Consider the following 25079-nt stretch of genomic DNA (forward strand, 5'->3'; position numbering starts at 1 on the left):
GATGCTTGACAGGGAAGGAGAGGGAGAGACAGGGAGAGATTTACAGGTGACAAACCTCTCTGTCATCAACCCAAATTCAGCCATGCTTTAAACACAGAGTGTGATTTCTTTTGAATCAACAGCACCATCTTGTGATAAAAGATAAAAGCACTGAATCCTTTGTACGCCAACCTCTATTCCACTCACGCATCTTAATCGAACACACCAATTTAAAAAAACATAATTATTGACAAACTTTTTCTGAGATTGGAGCTGAGATTTTGATAGAAAGTAAGAAAGAAATCCACTCAAGTTGAGGATAAAGGTCAGACTATATTCCTAAAATATACTGATATTATGTATTTAAATGAGACATTATTACTCTGTAAGATGTGATGATGACATCTGATTACAATTTTCAGACACAGATATTTTACATTCATCTATCTGCACATCAAATTTGGATTTTAGACCAGTAGGTGGAGCGAGTTAGCCGGCACAATATGGAGAGAGAGGGAGGGAGGAGGGCCCAAATGCTGAAGCAATCACTATGACTCACCACTCAGCAATGCACTTCCAGGTCCACAATAACACAAGCTACCACTCATAGTAAGAGAGATGTGACAAACACACGTCCCTCTCTTGTATTACAAGGTGTCACATTACACGGTTGTCTGCCGCTTTCCTTTGCTTTTTCTGATTTGTTTTCCTCATTTTTGTAGTTTTTTCCGTCGTTCTTGTTCACGTCAGCCTGTAAAACCCAATGAGACATTGCATATGATGTACTAGTAAACTTGATCTGACATCAGAGCAGCTGTTGCTTGCTAGAGCTGCTGAGACAGATGCACAGCAGGTCAGAAAACTAGAAAGGGAGGGCATCATTTACAGCACAACATCATGAAGGCAAATTCCCATTTGTCCAGGAGGAAAAGTCGTTTCCCATTAGTGAGATGAGGTTTGCCGCGAGGCAGGAAAGGCCGCAGCTAAATGGAGATTATACTCGCAATGTTGGTTTGTTCTCAGGTGTAGTTAAAAAGGTTAAAAGATCACTTGTGCGTCAGTTACTGTCTCATCCCCGGATATTCTGCTTACATCACGCACAGGCTTGCTGTCATTTCTCTCAAAAAACGTGCCCTCTGGGGTCAAGCCCCAATCTCAGAAATAAATTGACGTGCAGCATCACATTCATGTTTAAGAGGCCTCAAAATTGCTGTTTGCACTCAGAAATCAGAGTGAGGATGGGAGAGGGGAATAGACGGGAATAGAGAGATGTGACGAAAGAAAAGGTGCAGCAGGGGACACAGTGAGCATTAACTAAAGATCCACCTAATTAAGAGTGATGCTCACCGGTGTAATCTTCACTCGGGACGCTTCCATCTCTTGTGGTAATTATCTCTCTGCCTTGTTGTTCCTCTCACTAGATGTAACTATTTCCATCATAGCCAAGCAAAACATTTTTTAAATCATATCTGTATGACATTAGCAGCAGGGCTGCATCCTTCCTGTCTCATAATAATGTTCATTTAAACAATGCAGCCCCTGAGAGGCGCCTGAGAGGTTTCATGAGCACTGGGCTATTTTGTCATTAAACTTTGATGCTGGTGTAATGAGTTAGTCATAAAGAACAGAGCTAGAGCCATATGACAGGGAGAGAGCCGGAGTTGATTGCATAGCCAGCGGCTGTGAAAGGCCATCAAGATACAAAAAGGCTCCCCGCTAATATCACTCACATCCGAACCCACCAGGATGTCTTCAAGATGCTCAGGGTGCGACAACTCAGAAAGCTTTGGCTCAAGTGATTTGGGCTGTTTTAGGTTTTGTAGATGTGGCTTTCAGACTGTCAATGAGGCAAACTACTGATGATGGGGCCAAGTCATTGGTTTGTAAGTCACAAGTAATGCTGTGTTTACACTGGCGACAAAGCAACAACCTGCTGGTCATTTTCAATGGTAGTCGGTGACATGAAGCTACATACTGATGCCTGACACTTGTCACTGCTGACAGATGTGGCCTGCTACAAACAAGAGCTGAACTGGCCTCAACTTTTTTTCAACACTCCATTGACGCTATTAAGCATCAAGTAGTCGTATGTTACCGTTTCTAGCTGTGGTACTGTTTTATTTAGCTTAGTTAGCTGATGCTGTGATAGCTTTGTGTGCACTGCGATGCATGAGATGACACGATGGGGCCGTGAAATGTGATGTTAAAATAGGACTCTGCCATTAAACCAGAGCATACTTATTTTTTGGAGCAAATACAAACTTTAGATGACTTTCAGTAATGATAATTTTTGGCCACTGGCAGACACACACAAGCCTTTGATGATGTAACTATATTAACAAGCGCTTTCGCAACACTTCAGCAGCAACTCAGCAATAATGTAGCTGGTCACACTGTTGCTTTGTCATTCATAGTGTGAACACAGCTTTAGTCTAAATTCGTAGATCCCAAGTCAACACTGGAAAGTCACATGTTAAGTCCCAAGTACTAAACTTTGACTTTCAAGTCCAAAACAAAATAACAATGCTGACTTAATCAAAATTCCATTTTAAATCTACAAATATCACGAACGGTGGATTGCCCCCTCTGGGTTGGGACAGGGTTGCTGTCCCAAGTGAAGGAGTTTAAGTATCTCCGGGTCTTGTTCATAAGCAAGGGTAAAATGGATCGTGAGATGGGCAGGCAGTTTGGCGCGGCGTCAGTGGTGATGCAGGCACTGTGCTGGACAAAGGGAGCTGAGCCAAAAGGCAAATCTTTCAATTTCCTGGTTCATCTATGTTCTGACCCTCACCTGCAGTCATGAGCTTTGGGCAGCAACCGGAACAATGAGGTCATGAATACAAGCGGCTGAAATGAGTTTCCTCAGTAGGGTGGCTGGGCTCAGCTTTAGAGATAGGGAGAAGTGCTCAGACATCTGGGGGAGCTCGGAATAGAGCGACTGCTTCTCTCGAAAAGGGGCCACTTGAGGTGGTTTAAGCATCTGATCAGGATCCTCCTGGGCGCCTCCCTTTGGAGGTGATCTGGCACGTCCAACTGATAGGAGGCCCCACAGGAATTATATATCTCGTCTGGCCTGGGAACGCTGCGGGATCCCCCAGGAGGAGCTGAAAAGCGTTACTGGGGAGAGTGACGTCTGGAGTGCTCTGCTCATCCTGTTGCCCCCACGACTCAGACCCAGATACGCTGATGAAAATGGGTGGATGGATGGAAATATCATGACTGCTTTTTACAATTAGTATATATTTTTTTTAAAACAAGTGCAACTGAACTTAATCATAAAAAGTAGTGCTGACATTGCATTTTCATAGCACACAGCACCAGTACCCCAATGAGCTCACATTCCCCAAATTTGCTTGTTAACGACAGTAAAAAATAGCAGTCTCAATGTCTTCCCCTGTTCTTTGTGCAACTTCAAATGTCGAACGAAGTTGGAAGTTGTTGCATCCCCATCTGTAACTTTCAAACCGCATGTTTTGCATACTGCAATTTGATTTTTGATGACCGTTGTGTAGTTTTTGTACAAAACTGCCACTCAGTAACATAATGTAAGTTAGGGTCATAGTTCATAGTTCATAGTTCATAGTTCATAGTTCTCTCCTACAACTTGGATGGATTGGATGCTATACGACTGGTTCAAACGGTAGATGTCAGGAATTAAGTGTCGACTTGCTGGGAACGAATGGTGTTAACGTTACTTGATTCAGGAAATCGAGGGAAAATAATTGATTTGTGGCAGACTTTACTTCGGCACTCTAAGCTTTACTAATCTCACTCCTCTTGCCTAAATCTAACCAACCCAACTAACAAAGGCAACGAGTAGTACCCTTCGTAAGTTGGGCTCATTCCTTCGCTATCCTAGAAAACACAAATCCACTAGGGGGAAAGGTATCAAGTATTTTCAAGTTAAAAGGCTGAAGTCCAAGAGAAGTGACGAGTCATTAGTGTTAAAGTCCAAGTCGAACTGCAAATTTTTCATTTGGTCAAGTCAAGTCTAATGTCATCAATTCTGAGACTTTCGTGCCAAGGTCATGTGACTGTCATGACGATTAAAGTGAACGCACTTTCTTCTATACAGCTGTTGGGCGAAATTAAGATGGGCAGGAAAGTCTTTCTCGGCCTTCTTCAATTTCCTTTGATGGCATCTTTGCAAAGGAGTTAGCCCCTATCTTATTATGCTACTTCTCAACATCTAAGTCTGTGTCCATCAACTCTATAAAACCTCCTCACGGAGCCATCCCATATCTGTCCAGTGTTCCCACAATTCTGCCTTCTTAGCTATTCCCAGCAGCTTGTTAATCAGTCCTGTCCTTAAGGAAGCTTTATCACCTCACCTTGTGAGTGAATGTCAAACACATTGTGCAGCAGAATCAGCTGCAGTGACACCTGTGATCACTCCACCGCATACTTGGCACGGTGCTGGTCTTTAGTCACGCAGGGATTGCATTAGACATGGACGCTGCTTGCATACGAGAGCAGGGATGGCCAGGAGAGTCATCTCAGGAGCAGCGTTACAGCTCAGGGGGAGAGGACGGCTTTATCTAGCCACAGCACATTCCTTTGTAATCACACTGCAGCAAAACACATTGAGTATGTCAGTGCAAACAGTGTGCCACTTTGGAGAGGAGACAACAAGCAAGGCTGAGTGTTTTTTTGTCAGCATCTCACAGATTAAATTTAAACATTAATGTGGCAACACGAGGCCTTTGTTTTGCTTCTGATTCGGTGTTCAGTGATGGAGTGAGGAGTGTAATGAAATTTGCACTTTGCAAAATTGAGCAGGAGAGGGAGGATTTTAGCAAACGGAGGCATGCTGGCAGAGGCGTGGATGTGGGACAGAGCTGCTTTTTACCTGGCACCACAGGCAGGCATTTCTACACAAAGAACCCTGCAGTTAGATTTAATAGTTCTGTATATTAAATATGCAGCGAAAAATGAAATTTAGTCTTACAATGGGATAGAGTAGATAGCAATACACTGATGTCTGTCATTTTATCTTTTAACATGTCTTGACAATCTTCATCTTCATTTTTCATGCTGCTTTATGTAATCAGGTGCTGCATGATTTAAAGGAACAGTGTGTAAGATTTAGGGGGATTTAGTGGAAGATTACAGAAGAAGATTACAAGCAGCCGAAACTTCTTCCTGTTCGAATTCAATTTTCATTGTTGAGGAGGTTTTTGGCGGTAGCAGAATTATCCGCAGAGGACTCTGCCTCTCCAAAATAAACGGACCCAGTGATTTACACACAGAAGAACACTAAATAAAGAAGTTTCATGTTACAAATTACTGTTTTGTTTCTTTTACACAGCTTAGCTCATTACAGACAGGCACCTAGCCAACACCTGCTAATGTATTTTCACCTCATTTTGGATTGAGATGTTCAAGAGGTTTGATGTTCAACAGGACCTGAATTATCCACAAAACCAACAAAATGTTAACGACACCTATCATTAATATTCTACACCACACTAACATAGGCAATACACCTTTTCCTGACATTGATTTTTGGTCACCTGATGTAACAACCTTGATTCAACCAAATGTTAACGTCTGTAGACGTTGGACAGGAGCTTACTGTATGCTAATGAAAACACCATGATTCTTAATGATTATAAACTAAAAAAAAAACATAATTGCTATATTATGATCCATTTCTGACGACATATGCCTCTAAATCCAAAACACTGGACCTTTAAAATGTGGCAGAAATCAAGAGAACTTCTCTGTGAGTCTCCCTTCTCTCTCTCTGACTGCTGGTTAAAGATCTAAGGCACATCTGGAGTCAAATCAGCTGTAAAAAGACATGACGGCTCACTGAAACAGGAGCTGGCGGCTGTCTACAGGTGTAGTGTGATGGCTGCCTTGTGCTGCACCAACCTTGAAAATGGGATTGAGGAGACAGGTGGTGCTGGCGGTGTTAGCATTTCGTGTGTGTGCAGCATTTTTCTGTTTGAATTTAGTGACTCTGTGAATAAACTGTATGAAAATATGCATGAGGTTACAAGTACCTGTGTGTGTGTGTCTGTATACTGTATACACTACGGTGACATGTGCATGATCTCTTAGGCCCGCTTCTGATGAGCCTACATACACATATATAATCACTCAAGCCTGCCAGGTTTAAGCTGCATATGCTCAGTGTGTGTATGCATGCCATGGATCTCTGCAGCTGTGTAGGAGGCCATGCATAATGCACACCACCCCCTCCTACCCCAGCTTTGAAGAAAGCCCAGTACTGATGTTGTAGCTTTCCCCCTGCACTGGCACACTTCCTCAGCAACACATAATCCAGAGCAGGGAGGGGGAGTCGAAAACACGGAGAGAGCAAAACGGGAAAGGTGGAGAAGACAATAAGAGAGATGCAAGTAAGAGGAGTACCGATATGGCCCGAGGGTGCTCACTTCCACATGAAACTACCATGAGTCAGGTGACGCCGTACATCTCCATGGTGACCTCCTCACACCAACAACCAAGGGCCTCTCCATGTGGAAAGTTGCCATGGTAATAAAGCTGTTTTGTCCACACTTTTGCTCAGCATGGAAACCTGTCTGTCTGCTATTTGCTTTTCCCCACGGAGAAGCGATCTTATCAGGTGTCCCTCCACGAGGCCCACATGGTGAAGTCAGCATCATATGAGATTAGCTGGCTTCAAACTGTGTGAGACTCAACAGCTGGAGATGGGGAGCAAGCCACAGGGGCAGAGGTCCCATGAGGTTAATGTGAGTTTATCTCTCTCTGTACTTTGAGCCTGAAAACTCAGAGGAGAGTGAGGAACAACAGCGGCAGGAGACGACAAGAAAAGAAACAGGAACCACGAGCACCAAAGAGCTGGACCGACTTAATGAGCCGCTCTGTTATTTAAATGGAAAATCCATGTTTGCACTTTCAAAGGGAAATAAGAGAAAGTGGGTCAACAGGAGAGAGATGCATTGTGGAATGAGTTATAATTTGGCCTCATTAGATGAGCGTGCACAAAAACTGTGTCAGTGTGTACATTCTGTAGGTGACTGATTCAGGAAAGATGCTTCTTTTTATGTGAATATGTGTGTGTGCACATGTGCTATTCCATTAAGGGATATGAATAGCGAAAGAGAACAAAGCATGAAAACAAGTGATGCAGTAACAATCCATTTGATCACAAATCAGCGCCTCCCACCTGAAAGCAATCTCTCTGGAAGGTTTTATATCACTTCAGAGGAAAGAAGGGGTACCACAGCTCACAACGGAGCTGCCAAATCCCAAAAAAAAAGGATGAAGGCCCAGAAGGGGAGAGAGAGGGCGCGCTAATGATAGGTTGACAGTGCCGAGCATTTCTGCGAGGGAGAAGTTTTTAAAAATCCATAGAATGAGCTGCGGGAAGGAGTTCATGAACCTTCTCTATTCACCCGAAAGTTTTCCATTATGCAATCATGAGAGAATAAAAAAACATGTGGCACACTCAATTTTGTCAGTGACCTGCAGTGGGCCCTGAGAGCCTGCTTTAAAGTCTGATGGGGGAAAATGGAGATAGGGTGGTGCAGGGAGAAGGAGCCCGAGGGTGGAAAAACATGCAAGATTTGTTTTCATTTGACCGGCCATATTAAACACGGATGTGAGAATCTCTCACATTGTTGTTTCTCTCAGAGGCCCCCGCAGCGCTCTACAAAGTTTGTCTACGGCTGCTGTTTATTAGTTCCAGAGAGCTCAGAGAAATAGTGTTTGTGCACCCTTTGGGAGTATCACCGCTGATGTTAGGGTACAACACTGGAAAGGGAAAAGTGGGAGAGGATGGGAGAGGAACGCTGCGTGGGCCGCTGAGGCGCTGGCAGGTGCAAAGGTTTATGTATGTGTGTGCATGTGCGTGCATGTGGGCGTGTTGGAGGGCGTGTGGGCGCTGAAGAGAGCAGAGGAAAGAGGGGGAAGAGATATTGAGTGGGAAAGCAGAGAGATATGGCGACTCGTGCGAGTGGGAGGAACAATATGGTGGCCGACGGTTGGAAGATACACGGATGGCTTGCAAATGTCAAAGCAGCCTCTGATGGTGCTTTATCGATCAGAGGGAGCGCGTGTTTGTGTGAGAGCATGTGTATTCCCTGTTGGTGGATGTGCCAAGTGATTTCAGAAGCACTTCCCTCAGTGCAGCGTGGAATTTATTCCAGACGGGACTGAAAAAGTTTTAAAAATAACAGTCACCTTTTTCTAAGAACCCAGACTGATATCTATCTAAAATTGGCCTCAGCCAGAACAGAGCGAAAGTCCATTTAGATCCCTGAGTGTATGTAAGTCAATAAGATATGAGTTAATATTAGCCATCGCTCAATCCACTTTCCATTTGCTGTATGTCTATCCTTATTATGATCAGGATTCACGCTACATTAAACCTGACACTTGCCATCAGTAGACGCTGAATTTCCGTCTTTAAAAGCCCCGGGCTGTGATGAAAGGAAAGAGGTCTCCAGAGTTATGACAACAGGAACAAGCTTGTTAGGGGGGAAGAATTTCTCCTGAGACAGCATCTAGTGTTGTGATGGCCAAAACAGCATAATAAATGTAATAAAGGAAATTACTCACTTCTTTAAGTTTAAACAACGTTGTGGGTTAATGTGTGGTTAGGTTTAGACACAAAAACCACTTGGTTGTGGTTAGGGTTAGGAAAAGATCATGTTTTTGCTTAAAGTAACTGCTTTTGGTGACACAATTCCCTCTCTCTTTAAATATTAAGTGCTGCATGTGGCACTGTCCCTGCTGAAAATGCAGCAAGGGGTTGCTAAAAAACATACACTTTCGGGGCTAGAAAGGCACTCGAAGTGCTTTGATGACTTGTTTAATGTAGTTGATTTTGGTGGCAAAATCCCCACTGGAAATACATAGATGTTTGACTGCTTTTCATGACACTGATTCTGTGAAGAGGAGCGATTGATTACTAAAAAACATCCACTTTGGGCCTTAAAAAGGCACTGGAAATGTAAGATGACTTGCTTGAAATACATGCTTTTGGTGGTACAATCCCCACTGCAAATGCATTGATGATGATAAAAAACTACTGCTTTTTGTGGCACTATCCCTGCTGGAAAAACAGTGAAGTGTCACTGAAAAACATGCACTTTTTGGAGCTAATAAGGGCAATGAAAATGCTACAATATCTTGCCCAAAATACCTGCTTTTTGTGGCACAATCCCAACAACAAATGCAGCAATGTTTTGATAAAAAAAAAAAGATTGCTTTTCATGACACTGATTCTGTGAAAAAACAGAGATGGGTTACTACAAAACACACACTTTTGGGGCTAATAGGTTTTGGAACTGTGTGTCTGGAACAGAAGTCTGCAGCTTGGCAGTACGTCCCGCCAAGTGTCATGCCATCCACCATCCGCTCCATCTCCAGTCTAAAAAGTCAGCCCGTATATAACATTACTTTAGATACACGAATGTAATCCATATGATTACATGTCAACATAATTGTAGAAACATAAATACCAACAATTTCTTTTGGCGACTGAGCTGGTTTCTTCAAAATAAAAAGAAAAGTAGTGCAAGTATGAGAATAGCATTTTCATTACTCTTTATCAAAACCAGCACTGAACACTTAGAGCAAAGTGGTTTAATAAGTCTTTGAAGAGCAGGGGGTCTTTCAGAGATAATCCGCCAAATATGTGTCATTAAAAGTTCAATTTTAGGACAGTACTACACAGGAAAAGGAAGCCAGAATCTGGCAACGTGGCCACAGGTCAAAGGGCTGCTGACCTGTGTCTCTCGCTAAGCCCCTCCACACCAATAAACATCCTCTGAGCGGTGTCCCGCACAGAGCTGCTCTGTCTGCACGCCCATTGAAAACATGAAGAAAACACTCTTCTCCCTCATTGGGACACAAGAAAACATTCCCCACATTCTTTCATTCTGAACGCAATCACACAGCGACTGATTGTGCGATTGTGCCAACTGTCACACAACAACATTCAGTGGTATGAAGTTACTAAACAAGCTTAACAAGCAGCTGTTCAACACAACCATTACATGCAAAGAATTAAGTTTGTGAGCTGAAAACAATCTGAGAGCAAGAAGAAGTCAAATCAACACAACACGACTCCACATTGCATCAAGTCTCCATCAGCCTCAGAATAACATATGCACATCTAACACAGCCCAGACTAATGACTACATTATTGCCTCTGGTTGCCAGCCATCTATTACCTGGCAGCATGTCGCCTCCATCAAAATGTCCACAGATGCCATGGCTGACAGTAACGACCACTGTCTGTCAGCTCGACTACAGCTCCTAATAAAGACAGGCTTCCACAATCATCTCCCCACCTCCTACCACCTGACCACCTCTCTCCAGCTCCTCCGCCTCCTCAGTTCACCACCCCATCCCTCACTTTGGGAGTAAACACTCTTTCTCGGCACAGATAAACATCGACCCCGCTACCTTTTCTTGCTGATCGTATCTGATCCGTAGTGCCGTGCTAAAAATAGCCGACTGCACAGAAACGCGGACGCAAACACACTGACAAAAACAGCTGCACAGACCTGTAGAGTCCAAAGCCTCCTCGATGAGTGGAGGTAAACGCAGTCCATCCATAGCCCCCTGTAGCTGCAGCAAAGAGGGAGAGACAGAGAAAGAGAGTGGGCGAGAGAGGGTCAGAGGCTCCACACGCCCACCTCAGCTGCAGGCAGAGAGAGAGAGAGAGAGAGAGAGAAAAACACACGGAAAGTACTGAGCACAGCGTCAAGTACTTGCACACACACGCAGGCTTCGATGCACATTTACACACACACACACACACGCACACACACACACACAAACAGGCTGTACCTCGGGAGAATTTGGGAGGATCCGGGGAGCTGAAGGCTGAGCTCTGGAGCGTGGGAGAGATGCCGAGAGGGAAGAGGGGAGGAGCAGAGTGGAGGGAAAGATGCTGTTTTCCAGACGGCAAGCTCCGTCTCTCTGCGCAGACCTCACACACGCACGCATGCACACACACACACGCGTGCACACACACACACAAGCACGCAAGCACACACACTCTCTCTCTCACTCACAAACACATACACACACAAACATAATCGCTCTCTCTGTCTCTCTCCCTCGAGATTGGTTTACACTTTAGTAACTATTTTTGCACTCTTCTTTCAACTTCTTCCGTCTTTCTCAGAGCCTCTTTCCTCTTTTTTCCCCCACTTTGAACTAATGCAGAGTCAATGCTTAATCATCATTACACTTACATGACAAGGGACCCCGGAGATGGATACATACAAAAAAAACAACATATGCATAGATACACAACAAAAATGAGGTTGAGAATAAGATCTGCATAATAAAGGAGCGGCGTGTAAGATTTAGGAGGATTCAGTGGCATCTAGCAGTGAGGTTTGCAGATTGCAACCAGCTGAAAGTTCTCCCAGTTGGAATTCCTTCAGTGTCCAGGACATTTTTACTGCGAGCAGATTTTCCACAGAAGTCTCATCCTCTCAAAAACAAATGGACCTTAAAAAAACTGAAGAAAGCAGTTTCATGTTACAAATCTGTGTTACCCCAATGGCACCTGCTAATCATGGATGTATTCAGAGACTTGTATGCAGCATCTGAGGCAGGGCTCAATCCTTTAAAAATTGCTCAGTGGAACATGAAGCCAAAATAGCTCTATTTCCATGGTATAAAATTACCTGGATGATTGCTGCTGATTCAGTGTTATGGGTGCAATAAAACAAGCACTATGGAGACTTGCACTGGCCGAGCCGGCTACTTCCGCTTCAGCGCTCTGCTGACTTAAATAGGGATAAACTTATTTAATTTTGCATTTCTTCTAGACTTTCCAAATGTTATCAGACTGAAAGTTTAAATCCTGATAAGGAAACGTCTCATTTTGGAGGGGCTGTGATGCTCAAAACAACTTATCCAATAATTTATATACACCTCTTTTCCAATGTAAGTTTGTGGGGAAAACTATTTTTGGGCATCACGTGACAGACTCTGCAGTTGTAATACCATTGTTTTGCCTGCAGACACACAGAGGTCTCTTACTCTCCTAAAGAAACTGAGTCAGTGATTTAAGCTGGTAAAAACACAGAATAAAGATGTTTTACCTTTAAAAATAAATAAATTAGTGTTTTTTAAACACTTTCATCGTTGAAGAGCTGCTAATTACGGTTTCTGATGTGAAAACAAAACAGAGCCAGTGTTTAGTTTGTCTGTTCTGGGCTTCAGTAGAAACAAGGCTTGGGTATTGTTTCTGATTAAAAAAACAAACAAAAGATACTTTTACAATGATACAGGTGCCTAAACAATGCCTACACCGATACTTTAAAAAAGCACAAAACTGAAAATGATGCTAAAGAGTAGCTTTTTTTTTTATTGCAAAAGAAAGTTTTAACTTGAAATTGTTACAGTATAGTTATAGAAATATGGATAAATACAGAGCATTATTAACAAATTCACCAAAACCGAACCTAACTACCATAATTTAACCCCTAATAACCTAATAACTAATAACAGTTACAGGACTACAAACAGTAAATGAATTTTGATTTGGTATCTGTAATTGGCTCACTAACTCAGGAGAGACTCAGCAGCCAGACCTTTCTTTATTTTCTGTTTAGGAGTGGCTGAGACTGTCACTACAGTGAGAACAGCTGGTCCACCTTAACATCCCTGGGAAGCTAAATTGCTTGCTAACTTCAGTGCTAACCCTTTAACACTTTAATCAGCAGGTGACAAGCATAACATTGGGGCTTGTCCTGGGTGTTGAAGAGCTGTAGAATTTAGTCACTGACAAACAGCCTAAACTGTGCGCACGCTGCACTGCTACACCTTCAAACTCTCTGCTCCGGCCGCTGCATCCTCGCCATCGCTGTCAACAGCACACACCAGCAGACATACACGCTCGCTCAGTTTTTCTTGATTGCACATTCTTATGCAATATGATTCAGTCTGCTAAGTACTGGTCATTTAGCAACTGTTGCCATATCGGTACTGGGATTCGGTACCCAACACTAGTAGAAACATTGCAATAAAACATGGCGATCTCCTTTGATAAGGACCTGCTCCCTATGTAGATATAAACAGCTCACTCTAAGGTAACAAAAACCCAACAATTCTTAAAGAAAACATACTTACTACATTATATCACAATATATCCCCCTAAAATCCTACAGTCTGGACCTCTAGGATATTAATCTAATTTTGAAATAGTTTCTAAATGTTTCCAAAAATCAAATTTTACATGAAAATCTTTTTTCCAATCAATATCACAGTAGACTTTATCAAGTGTTAAATTCTGGAGCTCAATCTACCAGTGTGAAAGACTTGGCAAAACAGTAGATCTCCAGTGAATGGCAATGCATTTAGCTGCCAAATATCTGTATATTTTGTTATTCAGATTCCAAACAAAGACAACAAACAGCAAACAGGTTTCCAAAAGAAGCTAGAGGAAGAGGAACACAACACCAAAACATATGCACACTTGCAGCCACTCAGCTGTCTTTTTCTGGTCACACACACACACGCACAGAGAGACGCGCTTCCTCAAACACTCGTGCACATTCGGCCTCGGCCCCTAAGCTAAATGAATGTACCTATAATGAGCTCCAGACAGGCTGTTGCAGTGCAGGCTGACAGCTAACACTACCGATTACTGATCATTTCCCCTCCATTGTTCATTTCCCCACCTCGCTGACTCTCTTTCTCTCTCTCTGTTTACTGCTAATGGCTCTTGCGCTATGAACAGCATCCGAAACACATACAGTCATACCCCTCCCTCCATTTTCATCACTACCCATCACACACTGTCTTTTTCTGTCTCTGTCTGCCTCTCACCTCTTTCTCTCCCTCTCCTCAGCCGCCATCACATCTGGCAACTTCTGTGCAGTAAATAAGGAGCCAGAAATGTGAGATGTGCCGTAAAACAGTCTGAAAATATGTTAGTGTAGAGAGAGAGAGAGAGAGAGAGAGGGGAAAGGAGGGCCTGGCTTAACCGCTCGCTGGCCCAGTTGGAGGATATTCCTATCACAGCGCCGTCAGAGAGCAGGAAGTGCACACAGATGTACACACAAACAACACAGCCACACACACGCTCAAGTGGAAGCTGTCGACATCTAAAAGAGGAAATGTAAAAAAAAACCCTAAGAAGTCAGTGCAGCAGAAATATGGTCTCTACGTGTGGTTGTTTAAACCTGTGACAAACCAGAGGTGGTACAAAATCATTGTTTTACAAGTTACAAGTAAGCCTCGAGTCTTTGCTCTCAAGTCCCAAGTTAAGACAGGCAAGTCTCAAGTTAAGTGCTAAAGTTCCACGTCATGAACAAGTCATAAAGCACTCTGTACCAAACATCATGCCCTTTAAACATGTTAAATTTACTTTATTTACATTTTCTCCGTCTGTAATTTTCGACCCCTTGCATGCTGAAAGTCATAATTTCTTGACCGCTGCAGTTTTTGTATGCAAATGAAACTATCTTTGGCATCATTTTTTCCAAATGGCCCTTGGTTACGTAACTTAAATTCTTCATGGTTCTTCCCTTCAGCTTGATTGGATGCTTTCATACTGGTTTAAACTAAGTAGATCGGAGGAATTAAAGACATATTTCACTGCTGAAAAGATGTTATTTTGTAAATCTAGGCTGTGTATGCAGCAGATAGACACAAATACTTTTAAAATTGGTGCCAAATGACCAGAGGTAGAAAAATCCACAACCACCAGAATTCACTGCGCCACACCAAACAATCCCAAATCATAGTTAAACGGTGAGCTAAAACGTGTCTCTGAAAACATTCGAGGCAACTCAGTAACAAATTTTGGTTTCATATTTGATCAGTGCTGCTTAGTTTTACTGTTTAATATCAGTATTTTCACATTTTCCATTTTCTCTGTGTAGAAAACAGTATGGTACCCACTTCCTGTTGACAAACTTTTGCTATTTCAGCTAAACAGAGCACTAAAATCTGTTCCTGAAAACATCATAGGACAGAATTAGGCTGTTCACTGTTTAAAACAACTGTTAAAATGTGCTTTGGCAATACTGTTTGATTATGGTCAATATTTTTAATATAGCACCTTTCAAACAAATCGAATGCAAATCAAAGTGCTTTACAGTTTGACTGAATGGATCTTAGAAAAAATATGTAGAGAATAAGTAAAAAACATCAAATTTAATAAGTAAAACCCTTAAAAGATAATAAGTAAGAACCATGACATTTTGATTTTCCAACACTGAACTGAATTGAGAGAGAGAGAGAGAGAGAGAGAGAGAGAGAGAGAGAGTAAAGAGAGAGGGGATGTGTGGGTCAGTCTCTTAATCTGCTTTTATGCTCTTTTTGTCCGTGATGGCTGCATGGGTGGTGGGCAATACAAACATGCGGATGTACAGCCTGTAGTTTGAAGCAACAGTCCTAGAGCTAGCCAAACTCCACCAAATCACACCCTTTGCATCACCCAGCAGAGTCCACTTGGACAAGAGTGAAGACATCAGGGCAGTGGTTTGATGGAGGTGAGTTTAACACAGATCCATTACACATACTACCCACATCATTGTGATACAAAGGTGGTTGAAAATCAGCAGTGCCCCTTTAAGCAGTCCAGTCAAAAGGCTCAAGTACAAGTGAAGTGACAAGTCACTGGTGTTAAAGACCAAGTAGAGTTGCAATTTGTTTTTGTTTTTGTCAAGTCCATTGTCATGTGACTCATGCTGGACCTGAGTCCAAGTCCCCACCTCTGTTACAAACAGCAAGTGATTTCTCGGGGACAGACTACAAGTAACAAGTGCTAAAAGGTATCAGACTGAAAAGATTGATGCACGCTTATACCTTCACTTCCATGTGGCTCTGCACAGCTTTCCTCAGGCAGCTATAATCCCCAGACGAGGAGGCCGAGCATGGAGGCATCTTTCAACTGGAAGTCGTCCCACAGTCTCCTTAACACACACAATAACAGCCCCCACACACAGGAAGCCAGAGCTGCAGAGAGAGTTGGCGGACAAGGTGTTAATAATGAGCTGACATATCTGGCTTCAATCCACCCGTGTCACTCTACTGTGGCAGGAGGCTGGCGTTGCAGAGCAGGACGGGCACAGAAGGAATGCAGACATCATCAAACCATGGTTAAAATAATTCTCACTGTTTGTTTCTAACTGCTTGCTGAACCAGCTGGGTAGGATGGAGAGATACTTGCCAAAGTACACTAAGATGATTGTTGGGCTGTTGGAAGCTACACTTTGTTACAATCTGGCCAGTTTTTTTTTAACAGCAAACTCCTCCCATATTGTTGCTTTCCTTTGCAAAAGTATCTACATGTGACATTTAACCACCGTCGGATGGCTGTGCATTAGGAGAGTGTTAGAGATGAGCTGTTTGTTCTGTAACAGAGAGCTGTCCCACAGAGCGTGAGGTCATACGCAGGGAATCTCTGCAGTCATACTGCAGTCTTTGTTTTGTCCAGATTCAACAAGTCATACGCGAGGCGCCCACAGCGACAGTATAGACCTCAGGAATGTGAGCCTGTAATTGACATGTAACACAAATGAACACACACACAGGCAAAACACACGAGGCCACACAGTTTCAAGTATCTGAAATTCTGCGGTTTTACATTCACCATCCTCAATCCATGTAATCTTGAGTGGAATGATGGTTTCAGTGAGAGTGTTTAAAAAGGATTTGCACAAAAATGTGCATCATGAATATGATTATGTGTGGAATTCATGTGTGTGAGACATGGCTCTATGGCAAGGTCAGTCTGTCAGTCAGTCCGCCACTTTGGTCTGAGTCGACATATCTCAAACGCTATCAAATTGATTGCTGAAAAAGTTTGCGCAGATATCCATAGTCCCACAGAGGATGAATCATACTGAATTTGTTGAGCGGTTGCTTTTTATTTATATTTTTATTTAAACCTCTGAACCCTTAGCAAAAGGGTGCAATTTCTTTCGAAACACAGTGGAAAACTTAAGCAACTTCGTAAGAAACATTCCACAAATTGCATGAAATTAGTACATTTTTAAAATTATCTTGAAAAAGCAAGGGAAAATGTCTAGGTAATGCAGAAAAAATGGAAAAAACTATACTTCTAATTATCATCATGAAGTATTTAAATATTATTTTCCAAAATTATAATTTTTATTCACATTCCAAGATAATTTCCTGTTCCCTTTCTTCCCGTGTTTTAATAGGTATGTGGCCAATTTGCTCAGGGTTTAAAGGGTTAATAGATGAAGCATTGCGGTGCCAAGACCAACAAAATCATATTCCACAGTCTGGAATACAGACATGAGAACATGCTTGTTTGGTACAGACCCAAACTAAAATCACATTATCATCATATTACCACCCATATCTGTCAAAGTAATTGCAATATGATTCTTTTCATATTGTGCAGCCCTACCATGAAATTTGGGACAGATATCCTAATTAGGGTGACCAAAAAAAGGAAGGTTTTCGGCCTCAGCAGAGCTTCCTGTTTATTTAGTGCTAAATAGCAAATGTTAGCATGTTGACGTTAGCATTTAGCTCAAAGCATTACAGAAATGCATCACAGAGCAGCTCTCATGGCTGCAGAATCTTGCCGTAATTATGTCTTTGGGCCTGTCAAGAAGCTCTTGTGGTTGACAAAACGGTTTAATTGCCTGTTTCATGCCGTCGTTGACAGCTGACCTCTCTCTCCTTAACGGCCGGTAGAGGCCGCAAGTTTTACGGAAATCGTCTTGGCTAAAATCAACAAGTCTTACCGTCTGCCACATTTAGGCCTTCACTGAGGCTCCACACTGACGACCGAAGAAACGTTTGGCCCCATTGTGACCCGGAGAATCTGCACATTGATCCCATAACCGATATGTGATTGTCCATGAAAGCTGGGCACGTCCCGAGATGAATTAATACGTAATTTTCTCCGCCATCTTGACTGAAGGGGGTTGGAGGGTACATTTCCACCGCGCGCGTCGAAGGAATGGCCCGCCCCACTCGGCCTCTGATTGGCCAGAACTCCTGATATTCGCGTTTTTACCGAATAAGTACGTAAAAAGTTCATAAAAATCCAGCTATGCAGTGGTGGAATGTAACTAAGTAAATCTACTCTAGTACTGCACTAAAGTACCAATTTTTTTTGTACTTGTACTTTACTGGAGTATTTTTATTTTCATGTCACTTCATACTTTTACACAAAATTTCAGAGGAAAATATTGATAAAATATTGAACTTTTTTTCTTCACTACATTTATCTGACAGCTTTGGTTACCTTACAGATTAAGGTTTTCGTATAAAAAACGTTAGAAGAGTTTACAAAATATGTTTTTTCATAAATTAAATTACCAAACAGACAGAAAAACATTGCTAACTATTTTGATGAACATTTATTTTAAATAATTTTTAGTTTTGACAGTGGTTTTTGATTGACCATTGATTTGAATAAGTTTGAGTCATTTGGGTGTGGGTTTTATCAAAACTTCTAATAATTTAGAATTAGTAGTTTTTAGGATGTTTTTTTCTACTATTTAAAAATAAACAAAAAAGGTTTTTTCCTTTCTTTTTTCTTCTTTTTTTTGGATGGTTTTGTTTGTTTGGGTTATTGTCTGCATTTTGGTACTTTTACTTTTAATACTTGATGTACTTCTCCCTGAATACTTTACTTACTTTTACTTAAGTAAAGTTTTTAATGCAGTGCTTAAACTTTTTACAGAGTATTTATACAGTGTGGTGTCAGTACTTTAACTCCAATAAAGGACCTGAATATTTCTAAAAATGTGCCAAGAGAAAGTATTCCTGTATATCAAAAAAAGGATATAAAAATAACTAATTTGTAATCACTAACATTTTGATTAGTAACTGTATTTTAAGTACGCTAGTTTTTTTTCAATAACTGTAACTGATTGTAATTACTATTAATTATTAATTTTGTTATTTAATTACAGTAACTAGTTACATGTAACTGGTTACTCATAATTACATCATAGGCTATACTGTGCCTGTTAGCAGGAGAACTCGATCTGCTCTGTGCAACCCGCTGTGGAGCCATCAAAAATAGAGTAGGCCTGTATTTTTATCAGTCTCAAGGCCACAAAAATTGTCTACTGTGGCTGTGATCCAGTTTTTTGTTTTGTTTTTCTTTTAATAAAATCAAATTGCAAATTTTCATCTGCAGTCTGTGGGAAGGAGGTTGATGTTGAGAATTTAAAAAAAAATTTAAAAAAATAAAAAACAACATGCAGGCACATATAATACAATCAAAGCTGAATTACCAAACAGGTAGCACTGGCAACTGCCTCAGGGCCCCTAATGTTTTATTTAATTGTGTTTGCATCATGCATAACCCTAAATGAAATTGTGAGAAAACCAAGCACGGGTAGTACTTGTTGATTACTCTGCAGGTGAAATACAATGCTGTCTGCACTATGCTTTTAGTTGGTGACAAATTAAATGTCAGGAGAGAAGGAGAAACAGGGGGTCACAAGCGGTCCAAAATCTAAGTTTTCTACCAGGAACCCATAGTGGGTTAATCAGACCCTGAGTAGAGAACAGCTTTAAAGAAATGAGACCCAAATAGAGATACAGATCAATATTAAACATAACACATGGCATGCAGACTTTAAATAGATTTCATAGGCACTGATGGACAGGGGGAAATAAAGATATCAAATATTATGCTGGCACTGAAAAATAAATTACCATATGTTGTTTGATCTCTTTGGAATATAATGATCTTTAAGTACTTGTCCATTGGTAGTGGACAAATAGTACAAGGCCCACTGCAACCATTCGATTAACATAATTTGCTTGTGGATGCAGCAGAGGGACCAGCAGTCTGTGTAATTACTCTCCGGTGATAGTGTATCATTGTTGCCGTCAGCTGGCCATGTAATGGAAGCTCAGAGCTATAAAAGACAGTGATTCACCCAACAATCCTCTTTACACCACTGGGCTGCCAGCCTTTAACTCTGAGCATCGCTGTGGCGCTCTGCGGTTGCCTAGCAACTAAGGGAAATTGGAGGTGCCTTTGAATTAGGGCATTTTAGGAGGTGATTTATACGAGAACCTTGATGATAAATGTTGCTATAAATCTGTAATTTTCCGCCGGCCGTCTCTGTGTATTCGTCATTGAAGGTTCTAATTCTGGTCTCAGACGACACAGCGTCACAGCTGCAGATCTGGTGCCTGCTGAGGTATGAGACTGTGGCTCTGTGCGAGATGCTGGGTACATTTTTTATGTTATGGTGCAAAAGCAGAGGAAGGGAGTATGGCCCGTTTCCATGACACCATAAACAGGAAATGGGAAGGGCCCGGCACTGCCAGAGGAGTCTAAATCAGCATGGAAGTTGCAAGAGAGGTCAGAACTTTCCCATAATGTGAGTTCATGCAGTCAGAGTGAAACAGCACTCATGAGTTTCACTGACCAACACCATGATGAAACAGAGTTAGTTTAATGCATATGGTGGATTACCAGTCTACAGGAAAGGATGAGGGTTAATGGGTGAATGGATGAGGGTTAATGGGTGAAAGGATGAGTGCTGAAGGGATGAAGGTAGAGGGATGAGTGGATGAAGGTGAGGAATGAAAGGAGGAGGGTCAAGGGATGAATGGATGAGCATTGAAGGGATGAAGGAAGAGGGATGAATGGATGAAGGGTGAGAAGTGAAAGGATGAGGATTTAGGGCAGAGGGATGTAGGCTGAGGTATAAAGGGTTGTAGGGTCCAGGGTCAAAGGGATGAAGGATGAAGTTTAAATGATGACTGGATGAAAGGATGAGGGTAGAGGGACAGAGAATGAAGAAATTAGGGTCAAGAAATAATTAGATGAAGGGTGAGGGGTGAAAGGATGAGGACTGAGGGATGAATGGTTGATAGTCGAGTGATGAGTGGATGTAGGGTGAGAGATGAAGGGTGGAAAATGAAAGGATGAGGGTGAAGGGATGAGGGTCAAGGAGTGAGGGATGAGGGATGAAAGGATTTGGGTTGAAGGGATAAAAGCTGTGTCTCTGGGTCATGGACAGATGTAATAATGGACATGTCGGTCAAACATACGAGGGAACCAGCCATCATACAGTTAATTTCCCCCCACTCTTCTCTCTCTCTTTGTCCTTTGGTGAGTGAAAAAAAAAAGTCCCTCTCACTCCCCCTCAGCAGGAGTGAAGCTGCTGCAGTCCTTTTGGTGGCCTCCTCCATGCAGGTCCCATCCCCTACGGTCACCATGCCAACCTGTGTGAGGAGGAGGCTCAGCCGCGGAGCCCAAAGAGACTTGACGAGGTCCTGGGATAATTAGCAGCTCATTACGGAGCCCAGTGAATAGGGCCAACAAGCTCCAGGAGCCACAAGAGAGAGCGCAATGGAAAACACACAGGATCACATCAAAGGGAAGCGCTCACTTTTCAGATCACATAAAACAGAGGAGAGAGAGAGACTGCATGGAGAAGAAATTATTGCTCTCCATTCACACCTACAAATATAGCTCATAATCCCCATTTTTAAGCCTCTATGTGTGTGTGTGTGTGTGTGTGTGTGTGTGTGTGTGGGTGGCTGTGTGCGTGTGTGTGAGCCAGGATCTCTGCGTCACACCAATCTGAGTATTTCTTCTCCCCCAGAGGACCTTAGTTGCTCCACAAATGCACACACAGACACGACACACACGCACGCGCACACAATTCCACTCTCAAACTTAAGTACTCATAAAGTGCAGGAACACTGTGTGAGAGCCAGAGATCTCCAGTTAAGCTATCTCTCTGTCAATCCTGCTCCTGTATCTCACCGTGTGTCTGTGCCTCTGTTTGGCATGCAGGCAGGCACTAGTCACGCAGACTAAACCGTGCACGCCGCTGTGCCAGGTGACCCATATTGCATTGCGGCTGAGTTTAATCGTGCATGAGCTTCATTTTGTCTGGATGGGTGTGTTTGTGTGTGGCTCCCTGACAGTGATGTGCAGCTGTAATGTTGATGCTGTTCAGTAAGTGTTATGTGAGGTGATATTTCAAACTATTTGTCCTTTTTTTGTTGTTGTTGTTATTTTGGCTGAGTGATGTTGTTGCTCGAGCTGTTATACCACTTTGGCTGAGTGATCATTAAAGTGTAATTTAATTTAATCCATCTCTGTCTAATAGTCAGCATCCTGGGTACCAAAATCCACCCTGATGGGAACCACTTTAGACATAGTTACAGCGCACAGGAAGCATTCCTGCTCACAGCATGTAATGTATTATAGCCTAGAATTAATATCAATAAAAATTTATGAAAATATGGAGCTCTGCACAGTCAAAAATTGCAGAAATATGCAGAATAACTGGGGTTTCTATGTTGATTTGTTACATCAGCAGAGGGCGCAGCTCTAACACATTCCTTGTGATATTGCTACCACAAGAAAGCCTCTGTATTCTGTGATATTGCAGTCTTAATTTTAATAATAATTTGTGAGAAGCAGCAGCAGCATTTATTTTATATTGCAAATGAATAATTTAGATATAAAACAAAGATAAAGCCTGGTTGGTACCATGAGGGTCGTTGAAAATGCTGCAGCCTTTCAATATGTTGCTTGGGCTCTGTTGGGTCAACAGTGCAGCGCCTACACCCTCTAGTGGTGGTGAAAGAGAGAGTGTTTAGTAGTAAGAGAACAGCAAATATTTGTGGTATCCATAGTAATAGGGTGTAACTTATTAGAAACTGTATGCGTGTCAAGTTTTTCTTCTTTTTACCTCTGCAAATGCCCCAAAGCAGAAAAACAGTGCAGTTTTATTAATGAAGAGTGTACACAATATCTTCTTTGAATGTTAGTTTCAGGGAGTTTCAGTGAGTTAACTTCCATTGTTTTTTTTTACATGACTGACACATGGTGAAATGTCCACACTACTGAGACGCTACTAGAATATGTAAAAAAAAAAAAAAACCCTTCCATTACTGCCTTGCCATTATATGCCTCTGCCTACTAGTCAAGTTTAAGTTTACATCCACCTCCGTCCAGACTTTAATGTAGACAATGCCTTAAATAAGGATGTTTCTGCAAATAAGCTACATACTCTAAAATATGAATGCTACACACATATCTTCACGCACAGAAGATCTACACATCTAGCAAAGTTTGAGGGTAGACACTGAAGATAGTGTAACCAATCCAGTACCTAATCAAATGTCTCCCCTTCTGGTCCTGAGTTATGGCGTTGAACAACTGCATTATAATTGTTTTTGCAGAACATCATGATGTTACAGTGATTTTGACCTTTGGCCTTTTGGATATAATATCACATTATCATCATGATTATATCCTATTGGACATTTGTGCAAATTCTGTCATAATTGGCATATGAATTCTTGAGTTATAGCCAAAAATATGTTTTGTGAGATCACAGTGATCTTGATCTTCGACCTTCAACCACCAAATTCTCATCAGGTCATGCTTGAGTTCAAGTGGACATTTGTGCCACATTTGAATAAATTCCCCCAAGGGGTTCTTGAGATACTGTGTTCATGTAAGGTCTCAGTGACCTGTGACCACCATAACTGAATCAGTCAGGTGAACGTTCGTGCCAAATTTAAGGAAACTCCCTCAGGGCATTCCTATGGTATCACGTTCCCAAGAATGGGACGAATGGTTAGACAGACAACTCAAAAACAATAAAAAACAATCCCATACCAAACACAATGATAAATTACCAAACAATTCGAATTCCAAACATCAGTCCCAAGTCGATTAAAAAGGCTTGTTTAATTTAACAGAAAGTGTCAGACAAAGGCACGTAATGCATGAAAATACAACTGATTGATCACGTAGTGCACCAGAGATGAATAGAGAATGTAAACCACATCTGTAGTTCTGTAAAAGGTAAAACTTCCTCAAATATGTCAAAACAGGAACAAAAAAAATATGATACAGTGAGACAACAACAAACATCAACACAAACATGTTAATTATGGCAGACAAACATTAAAAAGTGGTCCGTAGCTCATGAGAGTGAGATCATGATAGGCAATGTTCATAAGACAAACATGAAATAACATATCAATCAGTCCCAAAAAATTGGCTCATAGATCACTCAGAGCCTGTAACATGCTCCTCCGTCATCATTGGAGAACTGAAGGCTGTTTGTTGCTTCTTTAAAAAAAGGGAAATGCTTTTTTCTTTAGAAAAAGGCCTTTTATCACAGTATAACCCATCGCCTCTCCATCACATTATTAGTAAAAGTCAGACATCAGACCCATAAGACATAATAAAGAGAGCCAAGTGACAAACTCATGTATGTGTTGTTTGGATGTGTGTGCCTGGCGTGTGTTGATATCACCACACTACCAGCGCGGTAATGCAGTGGGATTGATTTTTTGGCCCTTGAGAGAGGAGACAGCTGGCCTTATCAGAGCCCAGCAGTGGCTTCAGTGGTTATGGATCTCTCATGCCAACATTAATGACACTTCCTCACCCCACCCCCCCCCCCCACAGCACCCTGTCATTGTAAAACATCGATGTAAATATATCACTCCTAAAAGAAACATTTTAAATACAGTGCTTTTAGAAATCAAATATATTGCACTTTAAACATCAGGAACCGTAAACTGAAGAAACTTTAAGAGATGACTGACCACACAGGGCAGACAAGGCGAAAAATTAAATAAAAACTGATGTCAGTTTCTTCTGTGCTTTAGTTTGTAGATTCTTCATTTAATGGAATAGTTCAAATTTGGGTAAATATGCCCCCATCCCCCGCATAGATTTAGGAAAAAACAATTGCTACCACTCTCAGGGCTGTACACTGAATATGTAGCTACATTCAGTAGCTAGTAAGCTTAGCTTAGCATCAAGACTAAAAATGGGAAAATAACTAACTGTTTCCCTCTTTTCAGTGTTTATGCTAAACTAAGCTGACTGATTACTGGCAGAAGCCTCAGATTTACCATGCAGATATGAGTGATATCGATCGTCTCATTTAACTTTTGGCACAGCCTAATCACCAGAAGAAAATGTTGCCATTGTACGTTTCTGCAAACCACAGATACATTCGATTTTCACATTTCATACGCATCACATCAGCATTTCTAAAGTGATGTAGTTCCGACTACATGTATATGAGCTGACTATGTCACCGGGAGGGGAGAGGATGGTGCATAGCTTGACACTTTTGGTGAGATGGCTGCTAAGCTGCGGATCATTGCAGACCACTGTTCGAGAC

The 25079-nt window shown here is 41.9% G+C and overlaps 1 protein-coding gene across 1 annotated transcript in view; it reads right to left on the reverse strand.

The window, feature by feature from the left end:
• The window catches only part of LOC121950108 (coiled-coil domain-containing protein 136), a 35025-nt gene extending 19191 nt beyond the window's left edge, over positions 1 to 15834 (reverse strand). The window contains exons 1-2 of the mRNA XM_042496025.1: positions 15757 to 15834; positions 10485 to 10548 (exon numbers count right to left, since the gene is read on the reverse strand). Of these exons, the coding sequence (XP_042351959.1) occupies positions 10485 to 10548; positions 15757 to 15834 (142 nt within the window). The remainder of the gene's footprint in view (positions 1 to 10484; positions 10549 to 15756) is intronic.
• Positions 15835 to 25079: the final 9245 nt, after the last annotated feature.

This window comes from Plectropomus leopardus, chromosome 11 (genome assembly GCF_008729295.1).
Source record: "Plectropomus leopardus isolate mb chromosome 11, YSFRI_Pleo_2.0, whole genome shotgun sequence".
Taxonomy (NCBI): domain Eukaryota; kingdom Metazoa; phylum Chordata; class Actinopteri; order Perciformes; family Serranidae; genus Plectropomus; species Plectropomus leopardus.